At 48.4% G+C, this 18255-nt stretch overlaps 1 protein-coding gene across 1 annotated transcript in view; it reads left to right on the top strand.

Annotated features, from left to right (window-relative positions):
• The window catches only part of ETF1 (eukaryotic translation termination factor 1), a 92865-nt gene that overhangs the window by 63592 nt on the left and 11018 nt on the right, over nt 1–18255 (top strand). Inside the window, exons 7-10 of the mRNA XM_075344492.1 lie at nt 1686–1815; nt 4197–4352; nt 4447–4511; nt 6610–6757. Coding sequence (XP_075200607.1) covers nt 1686–1815; nt 4197–4352; nt 4447–4511; nt 6610–6757 — 499 coding nt within the window. The remainder of the gene's footprint in view (nt 1–1685; nt 1816–4196; nt 4353–4446; nt 4512–6609; nt 6758–18255) is intronic.

Raw genomic sequence — 18255 nt, 5'->3', positions numbered from 1 at the left:
GAGCTCTACATTTTTTTTTTTGTTTTTGTTTACTTTTTGCTACACGCTGATTGTTACACTTGTACTGTTCAGGTCAATATGACCCGATAGCATTTTATACTGTTCTACAGGTCTCTGATTATTTCTGACTGCAAAAGTTATGTTTTTTTATGTGTACTTCATCTCAAAATGGTGTATACAGGAAAAACCCCTGATGAAAGACCTGAAAAAAATCATGGTATGCGTGTTGTTCTAGATTTGACTCATGGACTAAAAGGACAAAATGTCACATGTGACAACTTTTTTTACATCCTATCAACTAGGCCAGATGTTGAAGAAAAAACAACTTACCATGCTGGGTACTATGAGAAAAAACAAACCTGAACTACCGCAAGGTATCCTTAGCAAGAGAGAGGTGTACAGTTCTACTTTTTATTTTTCTGGAAATACAACTGTTGTTTCTTATGTTCCAAAAAAAAACCAAACAGGTAATTCTAATGAGCACAATGCACCATGACAATGCCGTAAGTGATAGAGAAGACAGAAAGCCTGACATTATTTTGGATTATAATGCCACAAAGGGAGCAGTTGATACTTTAGACCAAACAATATCAACATATACATGCAAACGCAAAACCAATCGGTGGCCAATGATTTTTTTTTTATAACATACTGGACGTTTCTGCATACAATCATTTGTCTTATGGAGAGAAATCGACCCCGATTGGAACCGGAATAAGCTGCATAAAAGAAGATTATTTCTTGAGGAATTGGGAAAATCCCTGGTGAGGCCATATATTGAGAGCAGAAAAGTGACCCCCAGAAGTGATGGAGCAACAGCCATTGTAAAAAGTGTCCAGCATGCTCAAGAAAGAGACTCTACATCCACGGCCTCCACCAGCACAGCTACCAGCAAAAAAAGGAAGAGACTCCACATCCACGGCCTCCACCAGCACAGCTACCAGCAAAAAAAGGAAGAGATGTAGCTTCTGTCCATCTTCCTGTGACAATAAGACTAATCTGACATGTGCTGGATGTTCAAACTATCTGTGTAAAGGACATGTGTCTTATTATTGTGTTCAGTGTAAAAACGCATGAACATGTTCAGTTTATTCTTTTTTCTTTCTAAAAAAGGTTGAAGTTTTTATCATTTTTCATTTCTTGATTTATAAAATTTGTTTTCAAAAAGTTAAATTTCATGTTTTAGTAATAGTAATGTAAAGCTTCTTTATTATTTGTGTGCAGAACGTCAACAATCGAAGATAATTGCAAAAAGCCTGTGTAACCTTTTTACGAAAAAAAATAATTAATTTTGAATTTAAATTTTTCATTTGTTTATGATCAACCATGTTCACATACAGTATTTCAATGAAAAAAGTTTTCAAATAAAACAATTGGAGTAGCTAAAAATCAAGAATTAATAGGTCGGGTCATATTGACCCGGGAACAGTACAAGTGTATAGCAAATGCGAACAGAACAGCAGGGTTAAAAGGAAAATCACAATTCAAAGCCTTGCTAACTAGTCCTCTTTAATATACCATAGAATAACATGTGGAAATCATCCTTTTTTTCTTTCTTTGCTTCTTATGGTTCTGAAATGCACAAGTGTCCTGCACAGAGCAGCTCTGCACAATGCCTGAATGTACATTATCTTTTTATTTTCCTTTTCTAATTGTTTAATGGTGGTCTTCTTGTTTCCTTGTAGCGATTGCAATCCAAAGTTCTGAAGCTAGTAGATATCTCTTATGGAGGAGAAAATGGTTTTAACCAAGCAATTGAATTATCAACGGAGGTCCTTTCTAATGTGAAATTTATCCAAGAAAAGAAGCTAATAGGTATGTATGACTTTGGGACAAGCTAGGAAGAAATGGTTTGTCTGAAAGTTAAAGGGAACCGGTGACCAGGATTTTCTCTTATAAGCTGCGGCCACCAACAGTGATCCTCTATATACAGCGTTCTAGAATACTGTATATAAGAGCCTGGACCACTCTGTAGAACCTAAAAAACCTCTTTCTTATACTCACCTAGGGGGCGGTCAGGTCCAGTGGGCGTCACTGGTCTCATGTCTGGCCTCTCTTCTATCCTGTGCAGTCGCCGTCCTCCTTCCCAGCCCAATGTGGACGTGTTCTACATCATCCACACAGAAGCCTCCATTGGGCTCCTGCGCAGGTGCACATTGATCTTCCCTGCTGAGGGCAGATCAAAGTATTGTAGTGCACATGTGCGGGCAAACTTTGACTTTTCCCAGCGCCTGTACATTACAGTACTTTGCTCTGCCCTCAGCAGGAAAGATCAAAGTGCGCATGCGCAGGAGAGCAATGGAGAACTCTGTGTGGAAGACGTAGGACGCAGCATCCACAAGGCGCTGGGAAGGAGAACTATATATGAGCTTACTGGTGGTGGCCGCAACTTATAAGGGACAAAACTGGTGACTGGTTCCCTTTTTAAACTGGACACTTTTGGTGCCGAGTCATGAGTATTTTTGTTTTGTTCTTACCAGATTTCTGCTACAAACTTTTACATAACCCAGAGTTTTGGAAAAATGTTGCAACTTTTTGTGGTTTCCACACCTATTTGGGTTAGTTCCACCAAAGTGGGCAGAACATGGGAAAGATTGGGTATGGTGTAGCCCACCCAGCACATTTTTCAAAAGTTATTTGGTGTCACAACTTAAAGCATCATTTCAGGGTTTGTTTTTTTTTTCCAACAATGGAGTGGCGCTTTTAAATATAAGCCCTCCAGTATTCTACTCTCCTTCCAACAAGTTCATCGTTTTTCGGCGCAGCTCTTGTCCTGCGATGCCATTTTGTGCCCCTAACATCTGTAATGATGTCACAAGCTCTCAGTGCACATCTATGAGAGAGTGAGGCTCTCATAGACTTATATTGAGTTGTGACCTCTGGAACACTCCAGTGATTTGTGACCTGTCAGCAGCTCCAGTGTTTCATGAAGACTGACTGGCAATGCTGGAACAAGATAAACGCAGCAGGGGAGAATAAGACAAGGGGCAGGGGACTTGCACTTAAAGCATCACTCCAGAAGTGCAATAAAAAAATGCTGCAGTAGTGCCCTAAGAAACAAATGCACACCGGTTCCTGCTATGAGATGCTCTTGAGTTAAGTGACCGTTATAACCCCCAATTCAATAATGAATTGGCTCATCTTACTCCTACATACCCATCATTAAGGGTGTCGTGCACAATGCCGGTCTTGATGAATGCGGCCCTGTATCTAAGCATTTCCAAACGGTAGGTTACTGACTTTTATGAGAAGTAATAAAATTACGGTTAGAGGCTTGGAAACTTGATAGTCCTCTGTGTACATATTAGTAGTGACTATGTGATGATTTATTACATGGTTGTCCAGTGGATATTGTACTGGTATACAGGGGACATGAGTGACCCATTCTCTGGGGAGGGTGTCTTAAAGTTGTCTTGATGTGGAGTTGTTAGAGGTTATTTCTTAACAGAATTGGTGTGAAATGAGTCATCCGTTCACTTCTGCATCATCCGGTGTAAGGATAGGGCGATCACAATGCCTGACAAACTGCCAACAGACACCATGTCAGCCGTGCCTCTCACCTTCTGATGTGGAAGTGACTTGCTGGATAACCACTTAAGCATATTATGCAATATGTATTAAATTGGAACTGTGATAAACTTTGCAGAAAACAATACTATTGGCAAATATAAGAAACTTTGGTAATGCGAAAAATATGCTTCTTTCTCCAATTTATGAGTTGCTTCTTCACCATCGACTCTAGGCGGTGGGGAGTGAATTCTCAAATTAGTCTTAAGAGGACCCCGACAGCACATTGAGGTGTCGAATTTACACTTCGGATTTATACTCTGGGCACGATGAGCAGAGGAAGACACAAAGATTGTGCTGAGCTTTCTAACAAGTCTTTTGCCTCATCCCTTCCACACAGCGGTTTCTTCATGTTTCCGCGACTTGTATGTGTGCTTAAATGGGAAAAAGCAGGAATCCCTGTGTGTGGAAGAGGATCTTGGAAGAGATCATAGCAGCTGATTTCTTCCATCTCAAAGTGAATAGCAAATTAAGAAATGGAGCCTGCAAAGGGCACACCTGATGAAAATGAAGTATCAAGGTCATAAATAGTGTTATTCCTTGTGGGAAAACACAGGGCAGCTTATTCTGAAAAGCATGGTTACCTTTTAATCCGTTTGTAAATTAAAGTTGGTTAATTTTATTCACAGGCAGATACTTTGATGAGATCAGCCAGGACACGGGGAAATATTGTTTTGGTGTTGAAGATACACTAAAGGCATTGGAAATGGGAGCTGTGGAAATTCTGATCGTGTATGAGAACCTGGACATCATGAGATATGTTTTACGATGTAATGGCTCTGAAGGCAAGTCCCCTCCACCTTTCTTTTTCTCCATTATACAAGCTTTCTGAAAGTTCCATGAATTGCTAATAAGACTTGACATTTGTTTCTCTCCTAGAAGAGAAAGTTCTTTACCTAACACCAGAACAAGAAAAGGACAAATCGCACTTCACTGACAAAGAGGTATGTGTTATGACGAGTGATGATCAGGCTTCACTATTGTTGTAAGTAACACTCCACACGTTGGCGCTTCTGTATTATGGCAAATGCAAAAAATAAAAACAAAATTGATTTTTTTTTTCTTCAATTTTTTCTCTTGCTCTTTTAAGGGCTGTCAGACACAGCCAGACTCCCCAAAGAGAAGATAAACATGGCGCTTTTGTATACATATTAGTGATTGCACTTCCTTCTTCAGAGCAGGGGTTATGTAATTGCAGGGTGTGTGAAGGCAGAAGGAGCTACTACTAGACCCAGTTAGCTCTGCTATATCCAGCCTGGAGGCTTAATTTTCCTTTTGTATCTGAGGTCAATATACCAGCCCCACATACAGAGCAAATCAGCAAAAAAAAAAATTAAGTTACCACATTAATCTTTTAAGACCTCCTAGACACTGGGGCACATTGTGCGAATTAAATTTAAGAAAATAAATAATAATTAAAAAAGCATAAATAAAACACAACAGATATAAAAAAAGGCAAATTGAGTATCTGAAGAACAGTTTTTAGTGATTAAAGTGCATGTACGATAAAACTCCAAAATGTTCGATAATAATGGGGAAAACACCCATAGGTGTGAGTCGTCCCCCTCCTCTTTATTTTTAATGGTAACATCTCATTTAAGGGTATTTTGATGGGCATGAAACCTGTAAGTCAGTTTATTACATATTTTCGCTGTTTTGCCCAAATAAAAAATTTCAAAGGGCCTCATCTCCGTTCCCCAGTCTGTCCACTCCTTGTCATGGAAAAGTTGTCTAGTACCAGACAACCAGACTGGCAGAAAGTGGGTCAGGACTGTTATGACCGGCAGGGTAGGTCCCCCTCTCCTGTTCTTGCATGCCCTCCATTATAATGCAGACCGCCCCTCCCCCCGCTCATGCAGAACCTCCACTGTAATGCAGACCACCCCATTTCCGCTCATGCAGGCACTTCCCTCTCGCTCATGCAGACCCTCCACTGTAATGGAGGCCGCCCTCCCAACTCATACAGGCGCCTCCCTTTCGCTCATGCAGGCTCTCTGCTGTCATGCAGACTGCCCCCACCCTTGCTCATGCAGATCCTCCACTGTTATGCCCCCCACCTCCGCTCATGCAGGCATCTCCCTTGCTCATGCAGTGCAGGCTCTCCGCTATCATGCAGGCTGCCCCTCCCCGACTCGTACATGCACCTCCCCCTCTCGCTCATTCAGGCCCTTCACTGTAATTCAGACTGTCCCACTCTCGCTCATGCAGATCCTCGACTGTAATGCCCCCCCCCACCCCTCCAGGCACCTCCCTCTCGTTCATGCAGGTCATCGTTAACTACAGAGCCTTTACGTTTCTGCCCTAGTAGTACCTAAGGTTAGAGGGTGTGGCTGGATCGCTCCATGCTTTCTCTCCTCCATGGCTGCTGAAGGTTGGGCTTGCTGTTGGACATTTAACCGGATGTTATCTCATCTCTCACCTGCAGCCCTTGTTTGCTGTCTCCAGGTGTACACACATCGAGTATCTTGTCATACTGTATATATTACACTGTCAGCATATGGCTCAAGCAAACCCACATATACTCCGCGTTTATATTATCCACCCTATGTCCACATCAGATTGTCAGCAGATGCCCCCATAAGTGTGCCAACTACGTACGGCCCCCTGCAGATCATTGGAAGAAAAGAAAGGTTTCAAAACATTACATATCCGCTTTGCACCAGTGTTGTCTTAGGTGGTCACTGACCCTTTTTGCAGTGATGTTGTCCCCCCATTTATTGCATAATTGGCTACATCCCGGACCCTCATCTGTGCAACATGACTCTCCTTATTAAAGGTTCAGTGTGTCCTCTATATATTCCTATAACACTACTATTGAGTGTGAATTCTGGCCACACCGATTCTCTGTATGATTGTGATGGATGCAGGAATACAATGATTGGTAAGAGTATCAGCACAGTTGGGTACTGCACATTCATTACAAAGGGGAGAAGAGCGCAGTATCCCACAGGGACGTGCTGAGACTGAAGCACAGGTCTCTGGGTGACTTTCTTGGGGATTTATTTCTCGTTTTGGTAAAGTTTATATTTATCTTCCTTTCAGACTGGACAAGAGCATGAACTGATAGAAAGTATGCCTCTACTAGAATGGTTTGCTAATAACTACAAAAAATTTGGAGCAACACTGGAGATTGTTACAGACAAGTCACAAGAAGGATCTCAGTTTGTGAAAGGATTTGGAGGAATTGGAGGTAAATGCGGAATATGGTAAAAGATATAGTCACTGTGTCAGAGACGGGGGTGTCAGATACGATGCCACTCCTTTTAGGTATATACAAAAATAAATCTGGCACTCCCACGGTGAGGAAAGTGAAATCTGCAATCCATGAAATAACGTGTCGGTCTCTAGCTTAGACCTTCATCAGACTGGAATTACAGAGACAATAATTAGTATTTTTATGTGTAATACAGTTTAGTAAATATATGTACAAAGATAAAAATAGAAAAACCTTTTAGGTTCAGGTTGTTGTCGCTGACCGACAACTGGAGCATTTAAATCATATGTGGTATTATTGGTTTAATGCTACTGTATGAGAATGGATGCAATGCGAAAAGAAACCACTGAAGGGGAGTAGAGCCATAGGCATATGGAAAGGGGGGACAACAGAAAAGAAAAGGGGAAGGCAGAAACAGATAAACAGAACAAGAGCAGAATTAAAGGGAACCTCTCCGGACCCTGTGTACCCAGAACCACGAGCAGTTCTGAGAGCATATCTATATTCCCTCCCTAACGGTTTCAGGATATAGTACAATAAATAAACGGTCTTTAGCAAATGTATTTCTAAAGACCGTTTGAGATGCTAATGATGGCTGTGACTAGTCGCAGGGGTGTTAGTTCCCTGGCTAGTCGGCCAACTTGGCATGTTATCACACCCTTGTGAGAGTGATGACATGCTTTACAATGTCCAGCTTCATGATACAAAGCCATTAACATTGAGATTCTTTCATGCCGGGTGTAGACGTTCTGGCTTCAAAGACTATTGCTGCCCATGATCGGAAGTCGCCCTTATTTCTGGTCGTGCGCAATACTCTCTGAAGCCTGGACACATACACTCGGCTTCTGAGTAGTGCGCATGATTGGAAATGCGGGTGACTTCCGATCAAGGTCATTGAGTGTCTTTGAAGCTGGGACGCCTACACCTGGTGTCAAAGGATCTCTATGCTAACCGCTTTGTATCGCACTGCCATGATGCTGGCTGTTGTAAAGCATGTTGGCATGCCCATAGAGGTGTGATGACATGCAGAGTGGTCCAACTAGCCATGGAAATAATGCTAGTTGCTGGCCTCAATAGCATCTCATAAACTGTTTTTAGAAATACTTTTCTTTGTCGCTCCTTATTGGGAGACCCAGACAATTGACAATTGGGTGTATAGGCTATGCCTCCGGAGGCCGCACAAAGTATTACACTAAAAGTGTAAAGCCCCTCCCCTTCTGCCTATACACCTCCCGTGCTTCCACGGGCTCCTCAGTTTTTTGCTTTGTGCGAAGGAGGCAGACATGCACGCATAGCTCCACAGCTTAGTCAGCAGCAGCTGCTGACTATGTCGGATGGAAGAAAAGAGGGCCCATAACAGGGCCCCCAGCATGCTCCCTTCTCACCCCACTCTTGTCGGCGGTGTTGTTAAGGTTGAGGTATCCATTGCGGGTACGGAGGCTGGAGCCCACATGCTGTTTTCCTTCCCCATCCCCCTTAGGGCTCTGGGCGAAGTGGGATCCTTTCGGTCTCCAGGCACAGGAGACCGTGCTCCATCCACAGCTCCTGAGGACCCTTCTGGATAGGAGCCGAGTATCGTTCAGGGACATGGCCCTGCTACTTTGAGGTACTCTGTGTCCCCGTGGGGACCGCGCACAGCAACACTCCAGCATTACTGGGTGTGCTAGTGCACCGGGGACCGCAGCGCTGACTGCGTTTTGTGCCATTACACACTTACAGCGTCGCTGAGTGTGTTAGTGTATGGGGACTGCCGCGCTGACCGCCGCCGCCATTGTTTTCACTGCGGAGCGGCTGGGACTGTTAGTGCGCCGGGGACTTCCGCGCCGACCGCACTTATACGGCGGCCGCGTTTATAACTCGAGTCCCCGGCTTTTGCGGCCTTGTCTCTTTTCTTCCCGCCCCCAGCCCTGCCAGTCAGGTGCAGGGCGGGACGCTGTACAGGACGGCAGCACTGAGGGCTGGAGCATGCTTTGCATACTCCACCCCCCTCACTGTGCACAGTGGGGCACCAGTTCCCGCACTTTCTGGGTCACGCCCACGGCTCCCTCCTCTCCTCAGGACGCCGGCAGCCATTCCTGTCAGCTCCCCTGACGCTGCAGAGGGGAGACAAGCTCTGGGGGACCCAGGCAGGGATGCTGGTGGCCACACAACCGCTTTAAGCGGGCGGTAATCAGCTCCTGAGCTGGCCCCACTTGTGCAGAAGTGTAATTATAGATTATATGTTTATAGGCTATACTTTACACTGTATGGTGCACGGTGGATTTCTGGCTATATACCCTATTGTGTTGCTCAGGGGAGACAACAGCATGGCACCCACAAGATGCAGGGGTGCCAAAACACAGGCTTAATATGCTGCCTGCGCTGCATGTATGACCTCGCTACCGGCAGGTTCCACTGACCCTCATTATGTGCACTGCTCGGCCCCTGTGGCACTTGCTCAGCCAGAGCCTCTGCTAAGGGGGGCCCAGGGGGAATCACCAGCTAACACTGTCCTGGTGACAGGGACGGAGTTTGCAGTTTTTACTGACAGACTTCTGAGACTATAGCTAAGATTCTAGAAGCTTTGCAGTCCAGACCGGTATCTCAGACCATGGGCACTGTGGAATTATTGCCCCCTGGTTCCCCTCAGTTGGAACAACAATGTTCTCCCGGGGTGTCTCATAAATCCCAGGGTGCGGTCTCTGACATGGAACGCAGCCCCAGACCGACTAAGCGAGCTCGCTATGACTTCCCCTCGACATCATCACAATGTTCAGGGTCTCAGCGAGAGGACTCTCTTTATGATGAAGCGGAGGTAGCTGATCAGGATTTTGATCCTGAAGCCGCTCTCAACCTTGATACTCCTGATGGGGACGCCATAGTGAATAATCTTATTGCGTCCATCAATCAAATGTTGGATATTTCTCCCTCAGCTCCTCCAGTAGAGGAGTCAGCTTCTCAGCAGGAGAAATTCCGTTTTAGGTTTCCTAAGCGTACAACGAGTATGTTTATGGACCACTCTGACTTCAGAGAGGCAGTCCAGAAACACCGAGCTTGTCCAGATAAGCGTTTTTCCAAGCGCCTTAAGGATACACGTTACCCCTTCCCCCCTGACGTGGTCAAGGGCGGGACTCAGTGTCCCAAGGTGGATCCTCCAATCTCCAGACTGGCGGCTAGATCCATAGTTGCAGTGGAAGATGGAGCTTCACTCAAGGATGCCACTGACAGACAGATGGAGCTCTGGTTGAAATCCATCTATGACGCTATCGGCGCGTCTTTTGCTCCAAGCATTCGCAGCCGTATGGGCACTCCAAGCTATCTCAGCTGGTCAGGCGCAAATTGACGCACTCACATGTACTTCTGCGCCGCAGGTGGCGTCTATAACCTCTCAAACGTCGGCATTTGCGTCCTACGCTATTAATGCTGTCCTGGACTCTGCGAGCCGTACGGCGGTTGCAGCCGCCAATTCGGTGGCAATACGCAGGGCCTTGTGGATGGAAGGCAGATTCTGCTTCCAAATAGTGCTTAACGGGTTTGCCATTTTCTGGCGACCGTTTGTTTGGTGAGAGATTGGATGAAATCATCAAATAATCCAAGGGAAAGGAAACATCCTTACCCCAGGCCAAACCGAAAACACCCCAACAGAGGAGAGGACAGTCGAGGTTTCGGTCCTTTCGAGGGGCGGGCAGGTCCCAATTCTCCTCGTCCAAAAGGCCTCAGAAGGATCAGAGGAACTCAGACGCATGGCGGTCTAAATCACGCCCTAAAAAGACCGCCGGAGGTGCCGCTTCCAAGGCGGCTTCCTCATGAAGGATAGAGTTCAGCTCTCGTCCTCCGACTCGATTCTTCAGAACATCGCCGCCTCCCGAGCGAGCCGAGGCTCTTCTGCAGGCGGTGGGCATTCTGAAAGCAGAAGGAGTGGTGGTCCCGGTTCCTCTTCAGCAACAGGGTCACGGTTTCTACTCCAACCTGTTTGTGGTTCCAAAGAAGGACGGGTCTTTCCGTCCTGTTTTGGACCTAAAACTGCTCAACAAACACGTAATGCCCAGGCGGTTCCGGATGGAATCTCTCCGCTCCGTCATCGCCTCAATGTCCCAAGGAGATTTCCTCGCATCGATCGATATCAAGGATGCTTATCTCCACGTACCGATTGCTCCAGAGCATCAGCGCTTCCTGCGCTTCGCCATAGGAGACGAACACCTTCAGTTCGCGGCACTGCCGTTCGGCCTGGCGACAGCCCCAAGGGTTTTCACCAAGGTCATGGCTACAGTAGTTGCGGTCCTCCACTCTCAGGGTCACTCGGTGATACCTTACTTAGACGATCTGCTGGTCAAGGCACCCTCTCAAGAGGCATGCCAACACAGCCTCAACATTACTCTGGACATTCTCCAGAGTTTCGGGTGGATCATCAATTTTCCAAGGTCAAATCTGACACCGGTCCAATCGCTGACATATCTTGGCATGGAGTTTCATACTCTTCCAGCGATAGTGAAGCTTCCGCTGGACAAACAGCGTTCACTACAGACAGGGGTGCAATCTCTCCTTCAAGGTCGGTCACACCCCTTGAGGCGCCTCATGCACTTCCTGGGGAAGATGGTGGCAGCAATGGAGGCAGTCCCTTTCGCGCAGTTTCACCTGCGTCCTCTTCAATGGGACATCCTACGCAAATGGGACAGGATGCCGACGTCCCTAGACAGGAACGTCTCCCTCTCTCAGGCAACCAAAGCTTCCCTTCGGTGGTGGCTTCTTCCCACCTCATTATCGAGGGGGAAATCCTTCCTACCCCCATCCTGGGCGGTGGTCACGACGGACGCGAGTCTGTCAGGGTGGGGAGCAGTCTTTCTCCACCACAGGGCTCAGGGTTCGTGGACTCAGCAAGAGTCCTCACTTCAGATCAATGTTCTGGAGATCAGGGCAGTGTATCTTGCCCTGAAAGCGTTCCAGCAGTGGCTGGAAGGCAAGCAGATCCGAATTCAGTCGGACAACTCCACAGCGGTGGCTTACATCAACCACCAAGGTGGAACACGCAGTCGGCAAGCCTTCCAGGAAGTCCGGCGGATTTTGATGTGGGTGGAAGCCACGGCCTCCACCATCTCCGCAGTTCACATCCCGGGCGTGGAAAACTGGGAAGCAGATTTTCTCAGTCGCCAGGGCATGGACGCAGGGGAATGGTCCCTTCACCCGGACGTGTTTCAGGAGATCTGTTGCCGCTGGGGGATGCCGGACGTCGACCTAATGGCGTCACGGCACAACAACAAGGTACCAACATTCATGGCTCGATCTCAAGATCACAGAGCTCTGGCGGCAGACGCCTTAGTTCAGGATTGGTCGCAGTTTCAGCTTCCTTATGTGTTTCCTCCTCTGGCACTGTTGCCCAGAGTGTTACGCAAGATCAGGGCCGACTGCCGCCGCGCCATCCTCATCGCTCCAGACTGGCCGAGGAGGTCGTGGTACCCGGATCTGTGGCATCTCACGGTCGGCCAACCGTGGGCACTGCCAGACCGACCAGACTTGCTGTCTCAAGGGCCGTTTTTCCATTTGAATTCTGTGGCCCTCAACCTGACTGTGTGGCCATTGAGTCCTGAATCCTAGCGTCTTCAGGATTGTCTCAAGAGGTCATTGCCACTATGAGACAGGCTAGGAAACCAACGTCCGCCAAGATCTACCACAGGACGTGGAAAATATTCCTGTCGTGGTGCTCTGCTCAGGGTTTTTCTCCCTGGCCATTTGCCTTGCCCACTTTTCTGTCCTTTCTTCAATCCGGATTGGAAAAGGGTTTGTCGCTAGGCTCCCTTAAGGGACAAGTCTCTGCGCTCTCTGTGTTTTTCCAGAAGCGCCTGGCCAGACTCCCACAGGTACGCACGTTCCTGCAAGGGGTTTGTCACATCGTCCCTCCTTACAAACGTCCGTTGGAACCCTGGGATCTGAACAGGGTGCTGATGTTTCTTCAGAAACCACCGTTCGAGCCAATGAGGGATATTTCGCTCGCACGCCTTTCGCAGAAAGTGGTTTTCCTAGTAGCAGTCACTTCACTTCGGAGAGTGTCTGAGCTAGCAGCATTGTCATGCAAAGCCCCTTTCCTGGGTTTCACCAGGACAAGGTGGTTCTGCGTCCGGTTCCGGAATTTTTACCTAAGGTGGTATCCCCTTTTTATTTCAATCAGGATATCTCCTTACCCTCTGTTTGTCCTCATCCAATTCACCTATGTGAAAAGGATTTGCACTTGTTAGATCTGGGGAGAGCACTCAGACTCTACATTTCTCGTACGGCGCTCCTGCGCCGCTCGGATGCACTCTTGTCCTTGTCGCTGGCTAGCGTAAAGGGTCACAGGTTTCCAGATCAACCCTGGCTCGGTGGATCAAAGAACCAATTCTCGAAGCTTACCGTTCTGCTGGGCTTCCGGTTCCCTTAGGGCTGAAGGCCCATTCTACCAGAGCCGTGAGTACGTCCTGGGCTTTGAGGCACCAGGCTACGGCTCAGCAGGTGTGTCAGGCGGCTACCTGGACGAGCCTGCACACTTTCACGAAACACTATCAGGTGCATACCTATGCTTCGGCGGATGCCAGCCTAGGTAGGCGAGTCCTTCAGGCGGCGGTTGCCCACCTGTAGGACGGAGCCGTTACGGCTCTATTATGAGGTATTATTTACCCACCCAGGGACTGCTTTTGGACGTCCCAATTGTCTGGGTCTCCCAATAAGGAGCGACAAAGAAGAAGGGAATTTTGTTTACTTACCGTAAATTCCTTTTCTTCTAGCTCCAATTGGGAGACCCAGCACCCGCCCCTGTTTTTTTGTGTACACATGTTGTTCATGTTGAATGGTTTCAGTTCTCCGATATTCCTTCGGATTGAATTTACTTTAAACCAGTTTATAATTTTTTTCCTCCTTCTTGCTTTTGCACCAAAACTGAGGAGCCCGTGGAAGCACGGGAGGTGTATAGGCAGAAGGGGAGGGGCTTTACACTTTTAGTGTAATACTTTGTGCGGCCTCCGGAGGCATAGCCTATACACCCAATTGTCAATTGTCTGGGTCTCCCAATTGGAGCTAGAAGAAAAGGAATTTACGGTAAGTAAACAAAATTCCCTTCTTTCTTAAGATCCATTATGTATGCTAATATATGCTGGGACAGTTTGGGAGGGATTCTAGATATGCACCCAGATCTGCTCGTGGTTCTGGAGCACCGGGGACCTGACCGGATCCTTTTACAGTGTAATACAGTTAGAAGTGAAATTCTTACTGGATTGCCAGGAGTACCATAGGAGTACCTATGCAGCGCCATGTAAGGGGAGGGTTAGTAATGCAGAGGGGGATGTACATTTCTGGCATGGGAGTCTGGAAATTATATTGTTAACCCTAGATAGATAGATAGATAGATAGATAGATATAGATGGAGATATATAGATAGAGATATAGATATAGATATAGAGATATATATATATATATATATATATATATATATATATATATATATATATATATATATATATATATATATATATATATATATATATATATATATATATATATATATATATATATATATATATATATATATATATATATATATATATATATATATGGATTTTTGTGTACTCACCGTAAAATCTCTTTCTCTGAGTCTTCATTGGGGGACACAGGACCATGGGTTATGCTGCTGTCACTAGGAGGCTGACTCTAAGTAGACAGAAAAAGTTAGCTCCTCCTCAGCAGTATACACCCTGAGCCGGAGGCGGACTCAATCAGTTTAGTGCACAAGCAGTAGGAGGAGAACCAAACAACTCTAGATCAAACTAGGTAAAAACTATAACCAATTAGTCATGCGACCAGTGGCAGGGAATATGGCCACTGAGGCAACAGGCAGGTAATATGCAACCAAAAGACACAAGCAGGGTGGGTGCTGTGTCCCCCAATGAAGACTCAGAGAAAGAGATTTTACGGTGAGTACACAAAAATCCTTCTTTCTCCATCGTCTCATTGGGGGACACAGGACCATGGGACGTCCAAAAGCAGTCCCTGGGTGGGAAGAGAACCATCACCGGAGATCGGTAGGAAACCGCTTCCTCCTGTCGGGCTTGACCCAGACCTACAAAGACCTACCTTGGTACAGGTGTGCTTCTGCCGCCCGCAAAGATAACGGCAAGACTGGCCTCTGCCAAAGCATGTGTGTGAACCTGATAGGAACTAGTAAAGGTAGACCAGGTGGAGGCCCGGTGGACATGGTCGACCAACGTCTGAAGTCCAATCTTCCAAGAGGCTCCCCTTGGACCGTAGAATGCGGTAGAGGTCCTTCCTCTATGCAATAGGCTTCACAACATCACGGAATGCATCCATGTGGCAATCTTGGACCTGGGCGCCGGCATGCGACTCCTGGGAGCGAGTGAAAAGAGGAACTGACTGCCGGCGTAAACCGAAAGTGCGGTCCTGAAGACAGAAAACAACTGAGGGTTCGTACCAGCTCAGGAACAAACTAGGCCCCTTTTTAGGCTGAGAGAAGAGACTAGGACCGATTTCGAAAACTCAATCTCCTTATCTGGAAGGAAGGCAGGCGGCCTTGGATCGAAAAGGGGAGTTGTGGCCGGAGCACCCCCCTTGTCCTGCTGGAGGACCCGGAAAATGGGGGGGAAAAAGCAACAAGAGAGGGCTGTCCACCCTGATGCCCCTTGTAGAAAGAGACGGCCACGAGGAGCCCACCTATCCAAACAGGTGGGAGTAGGAAGCAGTCGGCAAGGTCCAAACCGGGAGCCCTGAAGCGAACCCATCTCTAGATTAAGGTCCCACGTTTCTAGTGGACGGTGATGCCGCCGAGCCAGACGGACGCTTCTCTGCGTGAAAACCCTGATCGTGGGACGAGAAGTGATAAGTCTCTGAAATTGAAATGACCGCGTCGACACTCGGGCCCCTAGAGGGACGCGCTAGAAAACCGCATCCAGATCTGACTGCAAGCATGGCAGCAGTGCCGGAAGGGAGAGAGAGAGAGAAGAGAAGATGTGCTCCTCACACCCCGGAGGAGCTCTTCACGTGTGGTAATAAACCATCTTCCCGGTCTCCATCATTGTCTGCATCCTTCTTGCCGACCGGCCTGTGGAAGCAAGTACCCGGGATCCGCTATTAAGGCTGGCAAACCTAGGACCTTTGAGACCTCGTGGAAGAGAGGGCCCCGACTCAGAAGAACTGGACGGTCTGGAAGGCGCCACGGAGTATCTGCGAGGAGTTGGGTGAGTTTTGTTAACTATGGTCGCCTGGGCCACTCCAGAGCCACCCTCTGCCTTGGTCCAACTTGAGAACCCTCGAGATCATGGGAAGCCGTGGGAAGATGCCCGAGAGATTGAACTGGCCTCCCGGCCGGGCGAGGGCGTCGACACCTAGTGCAGAGAAGGAGGACACCCTTGATGCACCGTTGACTTGAAAGCTGGATCGGGAGGTCAATAGGACCACGACTGTAGGTTTTCCTTCGTCGTAGATCTGGCTGGTGACGACCCTGTTGAAGGGCAATTTGCCTAGGCGAGGCCCTTCCTGCCGGGAAAAAACGGCCGTCCAAACGTCCACGGTAGGGATGTGTATTGCCGAGATTAGAGAGCGACGAGATCCGGCCCAGAGCAAGATCCTCTAAACCTCTTCCCTTGACATGACACTCCCTGCGCTTCCCCGGTGGATGATGCACGCCACCGCTGTGGCGTGGTTCGACTGGAACCTGACCGGGCAACCTCGTCCCAGTGAAGAAAATCGTAACCAGCTAACCGGATGGCTCTGATTTCCGGAATGTTGAAATGGTGGGACAACCTCTAGTGGTGTCCCTCGGGACCGTGTTGTGGGATGGTGGGATAGCGTACCCTAGCACAGGAGACTGGTGACGGTAGATACTATCCTCCACAGGAGAAGGAGAGAGGACCCTCCCGAGGGACGGTTACAAAGACTGGCCCACTAGGAAGGGGTTGGCGGGTTCCCAGGGCAAACGGAAGCTACCCTTCTTCGTTCAGTGGGATCCCGTGGAAGGCCAAAGATGAAAAATTGGTAAGTGTACCGCCGCTATCACCTCCACCAACCGCCAAGGACTCGCATACCGAACCCGACTCGGTGCGGGGAAGAAAACTACTCCTGCGTGAAGAGTAACTTCCCTCGGACGGGCTCGAATACCGTGCCTAAAGGAATGATCTACCGGGCCGGGGTCTGATAGGACTCCAAGCGGTAGCTCAGCTACCCTAGTAGCGAAGGAGTGACAATGACTGTCTAAACCCCAAGACTAGGGGAAGTCTGAACCACCAGGTCGTTTATGGGTGGAGTGAACTTAGCGGCCCTGACGAGTAGGCTGTGCAGGGACAGCCGCCCTGATCCCTGCCAGCGCTTCTTAAACAAAGCTGGAATGGTCCGCAGCGATGCAAGGCGGAGGGACTGTTGAGAGATAGAGGCGCCCTGACGTTTGCGGCTCGAACGGACTGGGATCGAGCGGTGAGGCGACGATCCCGAGCGTCTGGGCCGATGCTGGGAACGAGCTGTGCTCTTCCCTCATGTAGCCTAGGGGAAAGAGTACTCCACCCTCACGTAGCCTAGGGGATCCACTGGACTAGCCTATCTCCGAAGGGACGGCCACCTAAGGGCGGAAGGGAAGTCAGCGACTCCTTAGATGTCGCCTCCGCGTTTCAGATCCTGAGTCAGAGGTCTCCTCGGGTGGTCACACTGCTGCTATAGGCTCAGGCCGTGCAGCTGGCAGACGCCAGGGCTGTGATGATAAGGTACTTACCGAAGATGTGAACCAGTCCTGAATCGGCAGAGATGGAACGTAGTCCGCTGCGTAGGGTGTCCGTGGAGTCCCTGAGAGACGTCACGTTAGGGATGATAAGCCAGGCGGAACCCTGGCGGGTCGATCACAGGGGGGCATGCCCCTTTTCTCCGGAGCCCCTTTGGAGAAGGGATAATGACAATAAGACTAACCGCTGGTAAACGTCGTGTCTGGTTGTTGTCTGTGATGATGCAGCAAATCGGCGAACTACTGGATGTCCACTGAATACATCACGGGATTGCCGGAAAAGTCCTAAAGGAGACCTGTGTGCTCAGAGAGGAGAAGAGGACTATCTGTGCGCTTATGGTCTGACTCGCCGTTTCTTCCAGTCTAATCGCCCTGCGCCGAATATTGGGCGCCTGCTCGGAGTCCAGCAGAGGTGGTACGCCTGGGTCATCACCAGAGATGTCGGAAGGCTTCCGGTGGAGCGGTAGTTTGGACCTGGGAATGAAGGAAAAACCAGGGGGAGGCGCCGAAGGCGAGACCTGGCGGGTCCGCTTCGAGCAGAGGATAAAGTCCCTGGTACGGGACTCACCTCCCCCGGCGAGTGCACTGAGAGAAAAGGGCTGACCGTACCTTCAAGGCTTGATTCATCATTTCAACCAGGCTAATCGTTATGCGCCAAACATCCGGGTCCTCCTGCTTGGAGTCCAGCAGAGGTGGAACGCCTGGGCCATCACCCGAGAGGTCGAAAGGCTACCGGAGGAGAGGCAGACTG

Source organism: Anomaloglossus baeobatrachus, chromosome 4 (assembly GCF_048569485.1).
Source record: "Anomaloglossus baeobatrachus isolate aAnoBae1 chromosome 4, aAnoBae1.hap1, whole genome shotgun sequence".
NCBI lineage: Eukaryota > Metazoa > Chordata > Amphibia > Anura > Aromobatidae > Anomaloglossus > Anomaloglossus baeobatrachus.
The sequence above is the reverse complement of the archived record's forward strand: the minus strand, read 5'-3'. Positions and strand labels throughout refer to the sequence as shown.